The sequence below is a fragment of the Gymnogyps californianus genome, chromosome 1 (assembly GCF_018139145.2).
Source record: "Gymnogyps californianus isolate 813 chromosome 1, ASM1813914v2, whole genome shotgun sequence".
Classification (NCBI taxonomy): domain Eukaryota; kingdom Metazoa; phylum Chordata; class Aves; order Accipitriformes; family Cathartidae; genus Gymnogyps; species Gymnogyps californianus.
Genome location: NC_059471.1, coordinates 94058709 through 94077719, shown reverse-complemented (window position 1 = coordinate 94077719; position 19011 = coordinate 94058709). Strand labels below are relative to the sequence as shown.

Sequence of the window (19011 nt, the reverse complement as noted above, 5' to 3'; positions counted from 1 at the left end):
CTGCACATTTTTTGAATTGCAGCCTAATTCCAATGAAGTACTTAATTTTATGCTTAACTTCAGTTCCACTACAGCTGATAGGACTAGGTAATTGTTTTAAATTAAACAGGTCCTTAATTATATTGCTGGATGAAGATCTCTTTAAATAACAAGTGCCATGTAATTACCACTTAGAAAAATCTAGGAATAAATGGTTTTGAACCTGACTTCCCCAAATACTTACCAAGACCAAGACTTAGCAAAAAAAAATTATTAAACAGGGATTATATTGTTACCTGGAGAGTTAGGTAATCAGCTAAAATCTGGAGAGGATGGTATAAATTGGACAATCCATTGATTATTGGGATCGTGGCTTCTTTTGTCATTAGGTCCAGATCATTATGCTTATAAACTCGAGCCAAGATTGCATTTGTCATGCTGGACAGCACCCTAGAGGATGGCAGAAAATACCCAAGTCAAATATAATAAATATATACCCATTGCATTCTTCAGCGTGCAACACATAAATATTAATGAGAAGTGGTAATGAATCAAATTTTTTCAGCTATCTGAATAATTTATCATGCCTCCATAACACACTTAAATGCAGGTATTTAACAAGCTGCTAATAAGTAAGCAGTTTTACTTATTAACAAACTATAGTAAGTAAATGAAAGCTGCTGCTGTATTTCATGGTTTTTTCTCTTTAGTGTTTGGTTGTAGCTACAGATGTAACACCAATAAATGTTAAGGTATCTGAACTAAGATAAGAGATTGCGTGACACTGTAACATTTGAAGAATTTGGTAACTTCAGAAGAGATAAAGTATAAGAATTCCTGAGTCTTTTAGCAAAGAACAAATGTAGCATTGACTTAATATTACAGTGTCTCTGTATGATACCCTGACCTTTGTGAGGATTAGGAATACAGATCTGTCTTAGATTACCACAATTATTTACTGATCTTAATGAACACAGAAACAGGAGGCCAACAACACCAGCCTGTTCTTTCTCCTAACTATACACCTGCGTATTGACACACATGGTATCAGTGTTGAAGTAATGCCCAAATTTGAAACTCGGTATATGGATAGGGGCATGCAGGAGTCACTGTACCACTCTGGTCTTAACCTCATTTGCCAAAGTGTGAAAGACTCAGAGATTAGCATAGTGGATTAGCACAGTATACTCGGTATGCTCTGAATTCTTTAAATAACTTAAATATGGATGGGAGCTCTGCATTTCTCTGCATTTCTGTGTTTTAATCAGGCCCTGAAGCCTGACTTTGAAGTAGCTTTTTGTGTGTTTTCATGTTATCTCTAATAGGACCTTAAAACAAAACAAGGAAGAGACTGAATAGAAGAGTATGAAAAATCCTTGCAGTATCTATCTTCCTGATTAGCCATGAAGAATTCTGGTATCTCCTCTTGTGGAAATACGGCTGTTAATGCCATGGCCTTTACACAGACAAACCTCCTGATGAAGTCAGTAACAAATATTTTCTACTGACATCAGACATTCCTCACACAAGCAAAACTCTTACAAAATGTTACAACATTCCCTGTAGAGCTCTTTCTGAAGAAAAGACTGCCGATAGTAGCTACAAGTGAAAAGGAGGAACTGAACAAGGTATTTACAGATTGCAAGGTATTGGAACAGTTGCTGTTTGTGCCATTATTTCTTCTTAGCTCATGAGTTTCTTTTTCCGTGTGTGTGTGTTTATTCTAGCTTGAAGCATGTGACTGGAAAACCTGTTCTGTTCTGAACTAGTCATCAGGGATGGGATGCATGGTCCCTTTTGTTAGCCATCTAACAGGTGTCCACCCTAAACAAGACATAGCCAGTCCCACCAGTCAAGGAAAAGAGAAAATCACATTGGGAAATTGCCCATTTTTCTTAGACTTTTTTTAGGATGTCAGGACAGCTGATTCCTACCCAACATGACTGATAAAGAATTTAAAGAAGATGGTTCCTTTACAGGGTATGCCATTAGAGGAAATTCAGTCATAATCAATTACCAGCTAGTGAAAACTGCTGGATTTTCTTCCTTAATCTGTTGAAAGTAGATACTAGACTTATTAGACACTTACCAGCAAGACAACAGACAGTCCTTCTGCCAGCATTTCTAGATGTCATATCTTATAGTAGGAAACCCAGGTGGAAACTGGGTTTATTCTTTGTGAAATCAAAACCAAATTGAACTCAGCAAAAAAAAAAAAAAAAATAGACCTCATCTGAGGAGATGAAGTCTCCTGTAATCAAATCAATTTAAAGGAAACTATGTAAGGCTGGGATTGCATAGGAAAAAAGACCTGGCTAGGTAAGAGTCTTTAGTAAAGGTGAAGTTTTGGAAGGTCAGGGGGAGTAAGCACAGGCTCATCAGGTGACTTTTTATTTAAGGTTCCTGTTATCACCAACTACAAGATCTTTTTCTCTTTTCATTCTTTTTGCAAGACTGTGAGCCTATAAACTTCAAAATCCCAGAGCGTGGAAATATTTGAGTGTATTGGAATGCTGCATATCTCTCTTTTCAAAATAACTTTTATTTCTACAGAGAAAAACTGGAAATTTTTACTCATGTGTATTCTCTGAGGAATCCAAAATTAAACATAAATAAAAGTATGCCTTTTTGCTGTGGCTGATCTCTGAATTTGGAAATGGGGCATTTGCATATATTTTGGGTAGAATATTGCTATCCAAGGTAGTTTTGGTTTTGTTTTGAAAGTGTGTATCCATTCAAAAGGTTTAAATTTCTGACAAGACTATTTTATTGTCATTCATAGCCCTACAGGGGCATATGGTGGATGTGTTCTCAGTAAGCGGTGAGAAGTGAACCCATTCCCCATAGATGCAGACGTTCTTCCCCTAATAATGCCAGTGGACAGGTAAAAACATCCTATGAGTTCTTCAGTGCTGTCCCTGAACCTTATGGCCACTGAGCTATAGTGGTGCACAATGGAACTTGCCACAGTGGAAAATACAGATACAGTACTTATATTTCATTTCACGTAATATATCAGACATGCTAAACAGCACTGAAAGGCTTAGAGCTCCTTAATGGGTGGTAGCTTTTTGCTACTGTGTCAGCGTAAATGTAAATGTCTTGCGAAGCATGGAAGAACTGTATTATGAGCAGGTAATAAGTCACTAAAAATATGTTCACAGCAGAAATGCTTTCAACCCTTACCTGCAGCAATTCTACTAAAAACTGGGACTTTTATAGATCTGTGCCCCTTTTGCTTTAAGTCTCAATCTCAAGTACTTCTAAGGCCTTTAGAGCCCTAGACACATAGCTGTAAATATTTGAAATACCCTCTGGGTCTACTACAGGCATTCTTTTTTTATTCTTACATTAACTGAATGAGCTTGGCATGTTATCCTTCATTCACGAGAAATGCCAAGAAATTAACACTCAGGTTGTTCTTTTGGGTAAACTGCTCAGCCTGGATTATGCAAAGTCAATAATAATTCTGCTAATGACATCAGGAGTGAAGGAGAGCACGTGGGGCTCTGTAAGGACTTACAGTGGACTCACTCCACTGTAGCAGGCGAGTGCTGTGACTCAGCAGAGGAGCAAAATCTCCAGGTCAGGGTCATAAATAGGGACTTGACCTGGATGAGTAAGCAATGACAGAGAAAAGGGGGGCTGAAGGCTTGCATGGGAAGTGGGTATTGTGTGAGCTTTCTCCACAGCATGGGGACTCCTGGAAGATTTGCTTGCTTCTACTTTTTGCCTTATTTCTTGTAGCTTACTGTCCGTCTTTTTCCCTTTTGCTTGTGCAAACAAAGGTCACTCAAGAGACTGTGAACCAAAGATTTAATGGCCCTTTATTATCCCCTTTGGGAAGAAGAAGAAATGAAAACTGGCCTATAAAAAGCATGTCCGTTTGTGTATCAGAACACACCTGGATTTGCTGCAGGGTTGGCATCTGAATGGCAGAGGGCATTTGAATGGCAGAGGGCCTCTGGATGGCAGTCCTGCACATCTGGTGAGATGGTGCTTGGAGAGGTTATTGCAGGGGAGCACTGCATAAGGGCGCTGACCGCATCCTTCCCTTCCTGGAGGTTTGGCTGCGGAGGCTCAGAGCCAACTTTGCAATAGTGCAGCTGAGGGCTACCCCTCATCACTCTGATGTCAGGGGGGAGAGGAGGCTCCCAGACAGCACTGCGAGGAGCCTCCCTCAGGGCCAACCCCCTTCTCTTGGGAGTCACATCTCTTGCTGCTTTGTAACCATGCCCACGCTGATCCTGATCTGGAGCCCCACCTGCGGGTGGATGTGCCAGCCTGGCCTTGGCCTACCCGCATCCCCACAAAGGTGCCCAATGCCCTGTGGCTGCCCCGGCTGCCCTACTCGCTGGCTGGGGGCAAGGGGACGGGTGCCGGCTGACGAGGCCCTGCCCTGCCTGACCCAGAGGGAGCTCCTGGCACTCGAGCCTCCCTAGTCCCCAAGGAGCCACCAGCCCACATGGCACCCTGACGTACTGCTCTGAAGGCTCTCACCATTTGTCCTTCCCTTCCCATTCACAAATGCCACAGTGCAATTTCATACTGGCCCTGGTAAATCAACCTTTCCTTTGGCTTCACCTGCCACCTTTGGTGGCACTGCAATCCTTCCACATCATTTTGTCTTGGAGCCTGAAGTCACTCCTTCCCAAATGTGACACCTCTGCACTTTTTCATTCATTTCCTACTGCTCTGGTGTGCCCCATCCCTTCTCAATTTCAGTGCCTTTAGGCTGATGTAAATAGCTGATCTTCATCTTTCCAGCCTGGCGTGCTGGCACCCCTGCTCACCATGTCAGCTTCTGTCTCTTCAGCCCCAGTCTCTCAGCACCAGCCTCCCATCTCCCTCCTTCTGCACCCTCTGTCAGCACCCTCGCCTCCTCCCCATGCTCAGCCGAGAGGCTCTCCACTTACAATGGTCCAGTTAGAATGGAAGAAAAGGCAAGACACTTGGAGAATAATACTTATTGACATCAGTGTGGGGGATTTACCTTTGATATGTTTCCCATTCACCTTTAATACAACATAGTAAGCTGTGTATGTTTGACTTGAAAAATCCTCCATCTCTCATGCCAGTAGAGTTGTCGTAGGGATACATGTGCTCTGAAGCATTTAAATGGCACACTTCGATGAAGCTATAGCTGTCCTGCTTAAAATGAGGCTATGTCCCATGACGTATGAAGAATTTCTTTTGAGGGGATGTATTTGAATTCCATGGCAGTGTATGAGCTCTGCTGAACTGGACACAGTGGCCACTGGATACTGTGGCCTAATGTACCTCAGACTTGACTGTTAAGTCTCAGATTAATCTGTTCCCTTTGTAGGCCCACAAATTTACACAATTTTTGAATCTTTTAAACTTGTAGTTACTAAAGCAAGGCAGTGGGACAGACTTTTGTTGAAACACCTGAACACTATCATTGCAGCTTACTTTGATATTGGCAGAGTTATGTATCTAGCAGCGAGTGAGAGCTAAGTACTTTCAAGCATCAAGAGACTGAAATTTTGACTTTCTACTATCAACACCCATATGTCTTCCACTTCAGTAGTTAAAAGCAAGAAAGGAAAATTTAAAATGTTCAAATGTTTGGTCTTTTTCTTACATTTTCCTTAGATTTCATCACAGAGAGAACATCAACATAGTTCTCAAACAATCTCTTCCACTGACTATGAAAACTGTAGTATACAGCAGAGGCAATGGAACCTCAGCTGGCTGACTGCATATTTTGAATTGAGCCTGATGAGCTTGACACTGCATATCTTTCACCAGAACAAAAAGGAGCTTTCAGACACTACTAACCTTCCAACAGCTGAGCCTGACTGAATCGACCTCAGGCTGCAAAAAGGCTGCCTAGAAAGCAGCACAATACTGAGGTTGGATGAGTCTTTAATACATGGAGTGCTATGAAAAACAGCAAGAGCACCTGCAAAAGAAAACCTCATGTTTTGCCTACTTTCTGCAACATTGGAGGGAATTCACTGGAGAAAAACCTTCAGCTCAGTTCTTTGCCGCTATGGCAATGGGGATAGGCTGCTAGCTACCCGTCCCTGCATGCATGTGGGACTGGGCATGATTAAGATCTTCCAAGGGTGCCAGTAAGAGAACAATACCATAGCCCAGCCTCCACAGCAGTCGTGACAGTGGGTACAGCTGTGGAGGAGAGCACATGAAATCAGAAACTGGCTGCAATGTGTTGGTCAAGTTTGGTGCTGCTGAAATAGGGGTATCAGAGTGGCCTTCAGTGCCACCCTGTCACTGCAGGTAGGCTAAGGCCCACCAGCAGCTGGCCTAACTAGGATAAATAAAGTCTTTGCTTTTTGATTTTGCTTTTTGATTTGCCAGTCAGCTGTACTTCTAGCTCCATGAGGAGCAAGAGAACCAGAAGGTTCTATTCTTGTTTGAATACGTGCTGTCATCAGTGGAGCTATACTACTGAGGTTCACTAAATGTTTCCGTTTGTGTGACTGGCACTCTCATTAACACTCTACATGCTAAATTTGATAAAAATATTTCTCATTGTGCGATGTTTTGGAGAGCTAGAGTGGATGAAATGATGGTGTACTGAACTACAGATTCTGTGAGCTGATCTGTAAATATTTAAGAGATTTGGAGTGCCTTCTGACATTTTCCAGAAAGAAAATATTAGCTTCCAAAATTCTGTAAGACAGGTTTTAGCCTGATCAACTACCAAATACATAGTGATCAATCAAGTGACATTTTACCAACCTTGCTGTATCCGTGAGACTCTCATTAGTGCCCAGATGTATGTCTTGTGTTGTAAGGAAGGAAGGATGTCCTCCAAGGAGAGCAAATCCTAGAGTGAGGACAAATAAAAAAAGAAATTAAACACCAGCACCTCATATTTACAGCCAAGATTCAAAATCTTCTTCATGTAACAGAGATTTACAGCAATAAAAGTAAAACTCAGCAGGGTATCCAAATGTTTCAAACACTTAACATCTGACACACAAGACACAAATAAAAGTATTTTGGAATAAAACCACTCAAATGTGATGCTTTGCTGAAATCTTTAGGCATGAGTTCTGATCTGTGTTCGTTCATAGCAACAGTCATTGAACCTGCAAGGCTACATATTGCCAAAAGCATCACTGTGGCTCCCTGTTAAGAGCTAGGTAATCCATTCATCACGCTGAATTTCCACTTCAAGGGACTTAGCATCCTAGAAGGGCCATCTGAGTCACTAGGTGTAATTCCACATCCTTGCAAGAAGCTTCAAGTATAGTCACCCAGAAAATCCTAAGTCTCCTCATACACTCTAACAAACTTGAGCTTGGTCACAAATGACCAAGTGCCTTAAAAATTATAATGTGACAGAGAGAAAAGGAAAGATCTCAGGCACTGCCAGCATCCCTCCACCCCGCAATAGTTAGGAATTTAGAAGGTGAGCCAAGGAACTGGATGGATTAGGTCTGAAGAATGAAATCCGTTCCTGAACAGGAAACCATGGAAAGACTTGAGCATCATTTAAGAATATAAAACTCTGGGGAACTTAAAAGGTGTCTGGACAGTATTTTGGATAAAATACATGCTAAGGGCAACTCTCAGGTTCTGTCCTGCCTTATTTCCGTTGCATCACCACTAGAAAGCTACCACAAGCAACCAGCTGACACAGACAGAGAGGAAAACAGCTTTTTTCCACCAGCACTTGAGTCTCCCTGCCTTTGCCTGGTTTAAGCCTAAAGCCTCCCTCCACTGAATCTCAGTGTGAAGTCCATTTTGGCCACATATTGGGAGGATGGGGCCTGAGAGGGGCTGTTTTATGAACTGTCACAAATGGTTTAGCGTAAACCTAGCACAGGACGCAGGGTCCTACAACTGGGGACGTACAAAGTGTAGGATTTGAACCGGGCTGTAGGTAGCCCTGTAAGGCATTTTCTGTGCACTGGGGAAGATTTTCCACCTAAGAACAACTCCCTTCTAGTAGAGAAATTGCCAAGGAGATCTTGCCCTGTCACTAATATCCATGATGGAGGAAAGTTTCAGAGAATCTCGGTGCGGACAAACCAGCGTTGTCGAGACAACACTGTGGGGGAGTGAGCCTTTTATTGTGACAAAAATCTAGAAGGAAGCCCATCTTATCTTTATTGCCAGGAAAAGAAAGGCTGCATACAGCACAGAAGAGCAGAGACCCCCCTTCTCCACCGAACTGTGATCTCTTGGAGGTGCTACCAAATTTCGTGGTGTTAAAAAAAAAAGTAAAAAAAAGAGGAAAGAAAAAAAAAAGAAAAAAGGTTAAAAGCTGCTTGGGCTGGTTGTAGCCATTAGATGGCACTGCAGACATCGCCAGGACTGCAGCTTCAACATGTTTGTACAGGCCTGTCAAAGATTAAAAAGTTGTTCCCATAGCTACTCTTCAAAAAAGGATTAAAGCAGGAGTGAACACTGAAACCTTTCACAGATAAAACCAAGCAACTAGGTTCAGGCGGCAGGCCTGGGCTCCAGAACTGGGTCCCTAACATAGAGCAGCCCTTATTAACTTCCATCCCGTGTGGGCAGCAGGGTTGAGGTGAGGTCTTCCACTTTGCATCAGTTCAGCCAGCCTCTAGATTTTAAAATGCAATAGATAAAAATAATACTGGCAAATCATTGCCTTTTGACTGCCTCAATTTCCTTAAAAGTCAGATTAAACATAATGATGCTCCAGACCCCACCTGAAGGGCAAATCTCTGCTCTGTCCAGCCAGTGTATACTCATTGTATTGAATGGGCCTGATTTGACTTTCCCTTTGTCATCGTTAAGGATTGCTCCAAATCTCAACAAGATTAGAGTCAGACACAGCAAACTTTTCAGAACGAAGCATTACTTATTCTACTATTACTTTTTGCTCTTAGAAAAGCACTACACATTTGCTGTTTGCTTTGTCCTCCTTTCTTGGTTATTCAGAAGCATTTTTGTATTAAGGCAGCAAAAATGTTTAGGTTTCCTCAAATACTTTCACCTCCTCTCTGCAGCTCAGACACAAACACTGTATTTATGGGAATGTGTATGCAAACTGTTTCCTAGATGTTACAGCCTATCTATTCAATGCAAGTTTTTAAGTCAAGACCTCAAGGATGAAATGTTGTTTGTAGTAACTTTTCCTGTTGAGCTTCTTGTGGTTTTTTTCGAAGTCATATACAATTATGTCAGTGATTTATCTCCACAAGTTCCACACAATACAGCAGCTCTGCATTTTAGGCTTCCAAATGCATACACTTTGGTAGACGTTTCACAGTCCAGGCAGGCTCCCGTGGACATGTTCTGTTTCCTATAAATGATGGCCAGGTAGAAAAAGAGGAATCTGGCCATTTATTCAGAATTGCCAGACGTCAGGCAGCCCAGTTGGAGCTACCACCTGAAGTCTGTGTACATAGCAGAGTCCTAATGTGTTGGGCTTTCTCTCATGAACTGGCCATCTGTGCAGGGCCTGGGAACATATTTCCATCCAAAACTTTCCATCTGGAAATACAGGAGCTCTGTGCTCTAGCTTTGTATATAGTTGCAGAGGCAGAATCCTTGCTTCAGATTCTTTCATCCAGACTACTAGTAGAAAGAAAAAAATGATGACTTTTGAAGATATGCAGGCACCAATTCAGCAAATAAGCACACGCTGGAGTGCTGTGTTAAACTGGAAGATCTAATCCTCTTTGTTGTCACAAGCTGGTCATATCCAAAGCCACATGCTAAGTGTTTATATGAATCTTGGTATCTTCAACAAACTGTATTAAATGCTCATACTGCGAGCCAGAATAGATTATTATCTCATGTCCACACTTCTCACTACTGTTAGTTTTCAAAAATGGACAGTTTTATGCCTCAGGCTGTGGCACATTATTGAGCCCACTTATGCAAACTCTTTCATGTAGGACACAAGTGCTGGTAATTGTACAGACATAGGTTAAATCTCCATTCCAGCCTGTCCCTGCCACATTGGGTAAGTAAGTGAGCCAAAGTGAATCCCTTAGTTCACACGTTGGATACACAGTTGTGGGGCTGCCCCGCCGTCACCAGGAGACATACACAGCCATCTTCTCAAACTCAAAGCAAGGATCCTTTTTTATACTTCAAGACATCTGGATTTGGATTTGTTAGTTTCCTCACTGCCTGCGAGGACTTACAATCTAGAAAGTATTTTTCAGTTTAGACTGATAACAAAGAACTCTTCTAGGCAGCAATTACAGGAATATTCCTAAAGTAGAAGCCTAAAAACTGATAAGCAGTTTTTTAAAGCTACTCCTCTAAGTAGAGAGTAAGCTAAAAGAATACTCTTGCCCCCTCTCTAACGTGGCCAAGCTAAATAATACTAGCCATTCCAACAAAAAACAGACCCTGTATTCCTGCCATGTAATACCATCCCCACTACATTAGAACATACAAAGTGATGCAATTATTTCTGTGACTGTATGTAGTAGTCTTCAGGCATGGACATCATGTTCCTCTCACCCCCCTGTGTAAGAGGAGTGAGTTGGGAGTAATTCCACTAAAGCCAGTGCCAGTGAACCTCTGTAAAGCTGTTAAGACCTTGTATATTCCAGTGCACAACAAAAGAAGGTATACAGAGCTTTTCTGCCTGTATTGTTTCCTCTCCGTTGCTACCCTGTGACATTTTGTCTGCATTCAGCGTCTGTGAAATGGTTGGATTTATTTATGACTTGTTCACTAAAACGTAACTGCAGCTGTATATTTTAAGAGCAACAGTGACAATCAGAATATTTTACACCAAAGCTATAACAAAAACAGGGCATTCACCTTTTTGCCATGCCTCAGGATGTTTATTCTACAAGTAATATATGACCATGTGGAATACCTTTGTTTTCAAAAAGTACACAAGATTTTATGCAGAATGGGTATGGGATTCTGACTGCAAACAAATGACAATTTCCACTATAATAGCCGAGATGTCACATTTTCCAATATACTAGCCAGTGATAGCAGTAAATCTAGTAGGCTCACAAAAGTGGACTTACTTTGCCAATACCCTATGGAAGTTACTTGTAGTTCTTCATTAAACTTACAACACCACTACTACTCTTAGAAATGGTAAAATAATATGGGTTTCAGAAATATTCATTAGGATGAGGTTATATTTGTTCAAGAGAGTAAAGGGGCAATGAATTGTATCATAAGGAGCTGTACATTACTCACAGTTGCAATGTCATCAGAATAAAACCATTTAGAGGCATAGTATGTTGGAAAAGCCACAAGCATCAACTGTTCTCTTACAATGCACTATAAATTAATGTTTTGATAATCTTTGCTCGATCTTGGCAACTGGGAGAAGTGTTTAAAGACTGGATGAAAGCAAATGTCACCCCTATCTTCAAGAAGGGCAAGAAGGAGGACCCAAAGAATTACAGGCTGGTCAGCCTCACCTCGATTCCTGGAAAGGCAACTGAGCAGGTAATCCTGGACACCATTTCCAGGCAGACTAAGGACAAGAAAATCATCAGGAGGGGATGTCATCACCGAGATCGTCACCGAAATAATCTCTGAGGGGAAGTCATGCTTGGCCAACTTGATAAACTTCTATGATGAAATGACTGGGCTGGTAGATGAGGGGAGAGCAGTGGGTATTGTCTACCTGGACTTCATTATGGCCCTTGACACTGTCTCCCATAAGATCCTCATAGACAAGCTGTTGATGTACAGGCTGGATGAGCAGACAGTGAGGTGGGTTGAAAACTGGCTGAACCGCCAGGCTTATGGCGTGGTGATCAGTGGCGCAAAGTCTAGTTGGAGGCCAGTGACTAGCGGTATACCCCAGAGGTCAATACTGGATCCAATCCTGTTTAACGTCTTCATTAATGATCTGGATGATGAGGCAGAGTGTGCTCTCAGCAAGTTTGCTGATGACACAAAACTGGGAGGAGTGGCTGATTTTGTTGGGTTTGTGTGGCAGGGTTATGGTAGCGGGGGACGGGCTACAGGGGTGGCTCCTGTGAGAAGCTGCTAGAAGCTTCCCCAGCTCCAACTTGGACCTGCCTCTGGACAAGGCCAAGCCAGTCAGCAACAGTGGCAGTGCCTCTGGGACAGCATATTTAAGAAGGGGAAAAAAGACTGCTGAAAAAAAGGAAGAGCTGCAGCGAAGAGAGGAGCGGGATATGAGAGAAACAACCATGCAGACACCGAGGTCAGTGAGGAAGGAGAGGGAGGAGGTACGCCGGAGCAGAGATTCCCCTGCAGCCTGTGGTGAGATGGCAGGCTGTCCCCCGGCAGCCCATGGAGGTTAGCGGTGGAGCAGAGATTCCCCTGCAGCCCGTGGAGGACCCCACGCTGGAGCAGGTGGCTGGGCCCGGACAAGGCCGTGACTCTGTGGGAAAGCCCACGCTGGAGCAGTTTGGGGAGGACTGCAGCCCGTGGGAAGGACTCACATTGGAGAAGCTTGTGGAGGGCTGACCCCCATGGGAGGGGCCCCACGTTGGAGCAGGGGAAGAGTGTGAGGAGTCCTCCCCCTGTGGAGGAAGGAGTGGCAGAAACAACGTGTGATGAACTGACCACAACCCCCATTCCCTGTCCCCCTGCACCACTGGGGGCGGGGAGAAGGTAGAGGAATTGGGAGCAAAGCTGAGCCTGGGAAGAAGGGAGGGGTGGGGGGAAGGTGTGTTTTTAAGACGTTGTTCTATTTCTCACTATCCTACTCTGATTTGATTGGTAACAAATTAAATTGGTTTCTTTTTTCCCCAAGCCGAGTCTGTTTTGCCTGTGACCATAATTGGTGAGTGATTCCTCCCTGTCCTTGTCTCGACTCACGAGCCTTTCATTGTATTTTCTCCTCCCCATCCTGCCAGGGGGGAGGAGTGAGCGAGCGGCTGCATGGTGCTTTGTTGCCAGCTGGGCTTAAGCCACGACACTGATACACCAGAGGGTTGTGTTGCCATCCAGAGGGACCTTGACAGGCTGGAGAAATGGGCTGACAGGAACCCCATGAAGTTCAGCAAGAAGTGCAAAGTCCTGCACCTGAGGAAGAACAACCCCATGCACCAGTACACAATGGGGGCCACCCAGCTGGGAAGCAGCTTGGCAGAAAAGGACCTGGGGGTCCTGGTGGACACCAAGTTGAACGTGAGCCAGCAATGTGCCTTTCCAGCAAAGGTGGCGAACGGTATCCTGGGCTGCACTAGACAAAGTATTGCCAGCAGGTGGAGGGAGATGATCCTTCCCCTTTATTCAGCACTGGTGAGGCCATATCTGCAGTGTCCAGTTCTGGGCTCCTCAGTATGAGAGAGACATGGACACATCGGAGAGAGTCAGTATGTCCATGTTAACAAAGGGCCACAAAGATGACTAAGGGACTGGAGCATCTTTCATATAAGGAAAGGCTGAGGGAGCTGGGACTGCATAGCCTAGAGAAGAGAAGGCTCAGAGGGAATCCTACTAATGTATATAAATACCTGAAGGGAGGGTGCAAAAAGGATGGAGCCAGGTGCTTTTCAGTGGTGCAATGGGCACAAACTGAAACACAGGAGGCTCCCTCTGAACATCAGGAAACACTTTTTTACTGAAAGGGTGATTGAGCACTGGCATAGGTTGCCCCAGAAGGTTGTGGAGTCTCCATCCTTGGAGCTATTCAAAAGCCTTCTGGACATGGTTCTGGGCAACTGGCTCTAGATGACCTTGCTTGAGCAGGGGGGTTGGACCAGATGACCTCCAGAGGTCCCTTCCAACCTCAACCATTCTGTGATTCTGTTTATTTATTTTTCAATAATGGTGTTCATTATAGGCATAGGGACAGCAGGACTTCTGAAAAGACTTCCATGGTGTTAACATATGGCAACAATCTCCCAGACACTGCACAGAGCAGATTTTGTAATCAGTGCTTTTCAAGTCTCTACTCCTTTATAATGAAACCCATTGATTTTCATCTAGTTGTTCCTGAGAGTTGCAAAGTTTGTTTAGATTAATCTCATCACCAGAACCTTGTCCCACAAGTGACCTCTTCCAAGATATTGAAGGTGCAGCTCGTGGGAAATGCTATTTGAGATGACTCAGGTATTTCATAAATAAACACTCCAATCCACTTCAATGTCTATTTTCACTGGACATTAGAAAATTGGTATTAAATTAGCTTATTTAGCTAAATGGAGCACATGTGACCCCACATTTGTTTTGAGTTAGAAATTCCAAGGGAGAAGTCATGTATGTTAAAAAGCAGCTGAAATGTATAGAGTTTCCATGGACAGAAAAAACTTGAGTCTGCCTTTGAAACAAAGTCTTAGGTTTAGGGGACTTAAGACCAATTAACTGAAGGTGTGAAGTTAATGTACAGAAGTTAAACTGCATTAAACTCCCTTGTGGAAGCTCTCACTCAGAAATAAATTGGTTTTATTCCACTGGAGCTTAATCCCTCTTGGATGAATTTATGTGCATTAACTCCCATCCTTAAGTTAATTCATTTGAACTTTCCTGAGCTTCCCCCTTCCATAAGCCTTCAAAAGCCAAGGACTAAATAGTGCTTCCCTCTGAATACAGAAACATGAAGGGTAAACAGATTCAGAGAATTTGTCATTACCTGCCCATGTACCAGTATGGCAGGCAACTAGAAACTGGACTGAAAACTCCAGAATTAAAAGGTGAGTGGTCTTCACAGAGAGGGAACACACAAGAGAAACCCATTCATAAGTCCTGCTTATCTGGAGAAAACAGAAAGCAACAACAAGTCTACAAAAAGACCAGGATCAGCAGGTAATGGCTATGCCAGAGGATACAAATGCAAATTCAGAAATGCTTGCAGTTAACATATCTGCTTCTTCCTTCCATTATTTTTACCTTCTCCCTTACACCTTGTAAAGAAATGTGAATACTCAACAAGTTTCCTGTCCTTCACTAGGGAGAAGTCACCCTAAGGGATGCTGGGTCAACTTAAATGTGAGAAGGGCAGGCTTCTCCTTCCTTGATGCGTCAGCAATTCATAGTTATTCCTTGCTAACGTGCAAGAACATGAATGATTTTTTCAGCGGTCCCATTGACTTCAGAACAACTACCATGTAAATAAAGGTACATATGTGTTTCAGTGTTTGCAGGACTGTATGCTAAAAGAATGTTCCAGTGCCTGATCGTATTAGGCTAATACCCTGGAGTCTCCATCAAGTTATCGTCCCCTGTAGGTAATCATGTTAATTTTTTTTCCCTAATTTAGATCAAGGCATTACTATGATTCCCAGCCTAAACACATACTCTGAAATGTGACAACAGTAATGCATAATACATTAGAAAAATACTTATTAGAGCTTGCACAAAATTAAATTTGTGATGCTTACTAAAATAGATGTTAGGAAATGTGCATATTGCCAGTACAACTAGGAACTTACACCAGAAATGCTTACTTCTGCCTGTTACTTTATTTCTGATCTATCATGTTTTGGAATGATCTGGTGAAATTTCAGTAAGCAAAGCGATATGCTTGTGACATTAATACGCAAGGTGAAACACAATTAGCTACCATTCTTTTCCTGTTTTTGCTTTCAAACTTTAGGTTTCTCCTGAGTAGAAATTGCTAAATACAAAATTATGCAGTGTTTTTCAGTACATAGTCACAGTATACAACTTCATATAAAATCTAACTGTGCCATTGCTCAGACCTACCTGTTTCTGCAGATAATCTTGTTCTTGTGCTTCTCTTCTCAAAAAGCATGGCCAAAGATTTTCCTTGCATCAAAGGCAAATACTGGAACATGAAAATTGAAGGCATTTCAATTTATAGTTGTTATACACTTCATAGTGTGAAATACTTCTTTCACATTTTAATTCAGTATTAGAAAAGTTACACAGGTGTTTTTTTAACCATAGCTTTGTTCTCCTGCCCTTCAAGGAATTTATTAGCAGTAGAAAGGTTAAAGGGAAAGCAGTAATTCTAGGGGCAAAAAGCAACTGCATCTTGGCACTCAATTTGAGCTAGCATCAAGAACTCTAATACTAATTTAATCCCATGCAGGGAAGCATCTTCCATTTCCTACATTTAGTGCTGCATGCACACCATGTGTCGATGGATGGGGTTAGCCGACAACAGGAAGTTAGCTGTGCAAAGCTGTTTAACCTTTTCACTTGCAAAGCCCTCTGAAGTATTTAAAGAATATCTCTGAACGCTTTACAGGAAGGATCTTTGATTTGTAGCACGTGATTTACAGTATTTAAGAGCTCAGGTGATGTTGTTTAGGACAAGACAGCTGAATGGCTCATTCCCAATACTCTTCAGAACAATATTTATTTCAACATCTGAGTGACCTAAATGACAGTTAAAGCATTTTACCTCTCCTTTGTGCTTTATCCTTTGTTTCAAATCTGAGGCCATCCACAGCAAATACTTCAGCTCATCTGCTGTGTAGTTCTGTAGAGTAAGGAGGTCACGACCTTTCAGATGAACATTCATTTGAGCTGGTGGCCCATACCTGTGTCAAAAGAGCAAAAAATATATGCTTTTTGTCATTTGACACTAAATTGTACTCATGCTATAACAATGTCTCAAATTGTATTATAAACTGTACATTAGATGTAGTTTCTTTTGCCTTCTGATATACATATGATTTGACTGCATGCTGCCTAATCAAATAAACCCAAATGCATAAAGCCATTCAGGTCTTGGTGAAATGGCTTACACGTAGACCACAAAGCTGCCCTTTGGAGGCACAGAATACGAGGAATGGATCTTGATGCTCTTTCTCCCTTCTTCATGCTTTGTGGATGAGTAGACACTTGCCATGTTCCACCCCCACCGATACAAATGGTGGCATTTCTATAAACGTGTACAAAATCTCTTGATGACACTGGGGAAGAGGGTAAAAAAACCCAACAAAATAGCCATGTGCTCTGGTCCTTCTCATACCACACAAGAGACGTTCTCGGTATGTACAGTGTATTTGTTCAGTGTATTCTGGCCTCCAGCCAGATTTACAACTTCTGAATCACATGAAATTGGATGTTGATAATCACCCACAGAAGTTACATGATCAAATTTCCTCTAGCTTAGACGAGGTGTCTTAATGAAAGCCATGCACAAGCCCGTGTTTCCACAGGCTTAAGATTAATAAGGGGGAGTGGCAGCTTAGCCCCTTCTCTGACACTGTATCTACAGCCCTCCTTAGCATAACACAGCCTGCACTGTATGCTTGCTAAGGTTTGGATGGGTACAAGCTAAACATGCATTTTTAATTAAAGGCAGCATTTTTAGACTGATCTGATGGAATGGAGACCAAAGCAATGCAAACAAATGGACTGAGTGCAGCTACTGCTTTTGTATTTCCAAGTAGGCTTCCCTTTAGCTCACCTTTGAGGCCAGACTCAGTTACAGCACCTGCCAATTGCCAAGCCCTGGAGCCCACAGCTAGGAAAATTCAGGGAAAAAACATAGAATTTCTGTTTGTTCTTTTGTTAATTCCAATGAATAAAAGCCCTGGTAGTAGATAGGCCTATTATGGCTTCTAATTTTTTCAAACTTTTGGTGTTATATTAGTTAAATCTGGAGGGAAAGACGACTTCTGCAGAATTTTGTGGCATAGGCTCCAACTGAAACTGGAGGAAGAGAGCAGCTCTTAAGGGAATGGTACCACACATTATTACTGTCCATTTGACATCACAGCACAAACTGCACGACTTTTCAAATCATGTAGCGGAATTTTTTCTTTAACTGAAGATATCTAAATGCTGTGTGTTTTCCTTCTGGACACCTTAAAAGTGCTTTAGATACACATTATACCACTGCCATTACTAAGAAGACTTTTTTTCAGAATGAAAGGGATTATGTGTAACAGCAGAAACACAGAGAACACGGGGAATATATGAAGAAGTAGCCCATGCAGATGCCCTGCAGATTAATATTGCTGGAACTCAGTATATGCTGTCATACATCAGGGCAATGTGCTCCAGAGATTATGCAGACTGCCAGAGGATCGACCACTAAGCGAAGCACAAAGCACCACAAAGATTCCCATCAATGTGCACCATCAGAGTCTGGTCTCTGCACGGGCCCCCAGACTGCAGGAGAGCTGGACTTTTCTGTAGCACCATGCAGATAAAGGAGTGGATTTCTTGTTTTCTAAGTTTAGTGTAATGTGGCCTGTCTATTTTCTTAGAGTGTCTCTGAAAATTGATTCTTAAGTGAAATACAATCTAAACTGTATGTGTGACTTAAGTAATAAATATTTGTGGCAGTACCATTTAAAATAATAACGCACATTTCCAAGCCATAAAGACTAATCTTCATAGCATTACAATGATTAGTAAAATAAAGTTCCATATTTTGCTATAAGTGTTATCCTTCTGTCCCCATGCTTGCCTCCAACCTGAGGTAAACAACCTAGAAACAGTTAGGAAGCATCCAAATGCCCCGTTTTTGAATTTGAAGTGGGTGTTACAGAGCTAGCAAAATGATTTCCTGTACTTCTATATTCAACAGCTACAGAACAGAATATACTTGACACTATGAGAAAGGCTGGGCATTCACGGGTCAGGTAGCTTCCACCATAGCATGAAAAACAGCCTACCAAGGTAAGCTACTGAAATCCAGACTTGAATACCAAGGCTCTTAGTTGATATTGAAGGGATTGGCTCTAACTTCAGTGTGTATATTCTGAAAGAAATTAGTTTCATAACTGTGACTTTTTTATTATTATTTTTCAGAACAGGAATTTGCTACTCTATCTAGTTTGGGGGAACAAAAAAATACTGGTCCTGTTTTAAAATCTATGCAATTGCTTGCTACTTTGTCACTGTACTGTCCTTCACTGCATTGTTTCCAGAGCAGCTTTGGTGCTGCTCCTCCAGTTTCTAACTGCAGCCTACAACTCCTTCCAGGGAGTTAGAAAGTGCCTAATCTCCACCTGCCAAGCAGGAACTTCTGTTCATTGGTCTTGTTAAACCACTTAGCACGATTGAGAAGTGGACTGAGAAATATCCACCACTAATTTCTGCACTGGTAGATAGTGAAGCACTAAAATTGGTTATCCAGAGAGGATTTGGAATTATCATCCTTGGAGATTTTCAAGACGTGGCTAAGCAAAGACATAGCTGACCTCCTATGCTGTTGTCAGGTTACAA

General features: G+C 42.3%; 1 protein-coding gene across 2 annotated transcripts in view; it reads right to left on the bottom strand.

Moving 5' to 3' along the window:
* The window catches only part of OTC (ornithine transcarbamylase), a 31662-nt gene that overhangs the window by 11162 nt on the left and 1489 nt on the right, over window positions 1-19011 (bottom strand). Inside the window, exons 3-6 of one of the 2 annotated variants that reach the window (XM_050915019.1) lie at window positions 16229-16372; window positions 15565-15646; window positions 6709-6796; window positions 276-429 (exon numbers count right to left, since the gene is read on the bottom strand). In XM_050915019.1, the coding sequence (XP_050770976.1) occupies window positions 276-429; window positions 6709-6796; window positions 15565-15646; window positions 16229-16372 (468 nt within the window). The remainder of the gene's footprint in view (window positions 1-275; window positions 430-6708; window positions 6797-15564; window positions 15647-16228; window positions 16373-19011) is intronic. The other variant, XM_050915020.1, reaches the window with a different exon arrangement.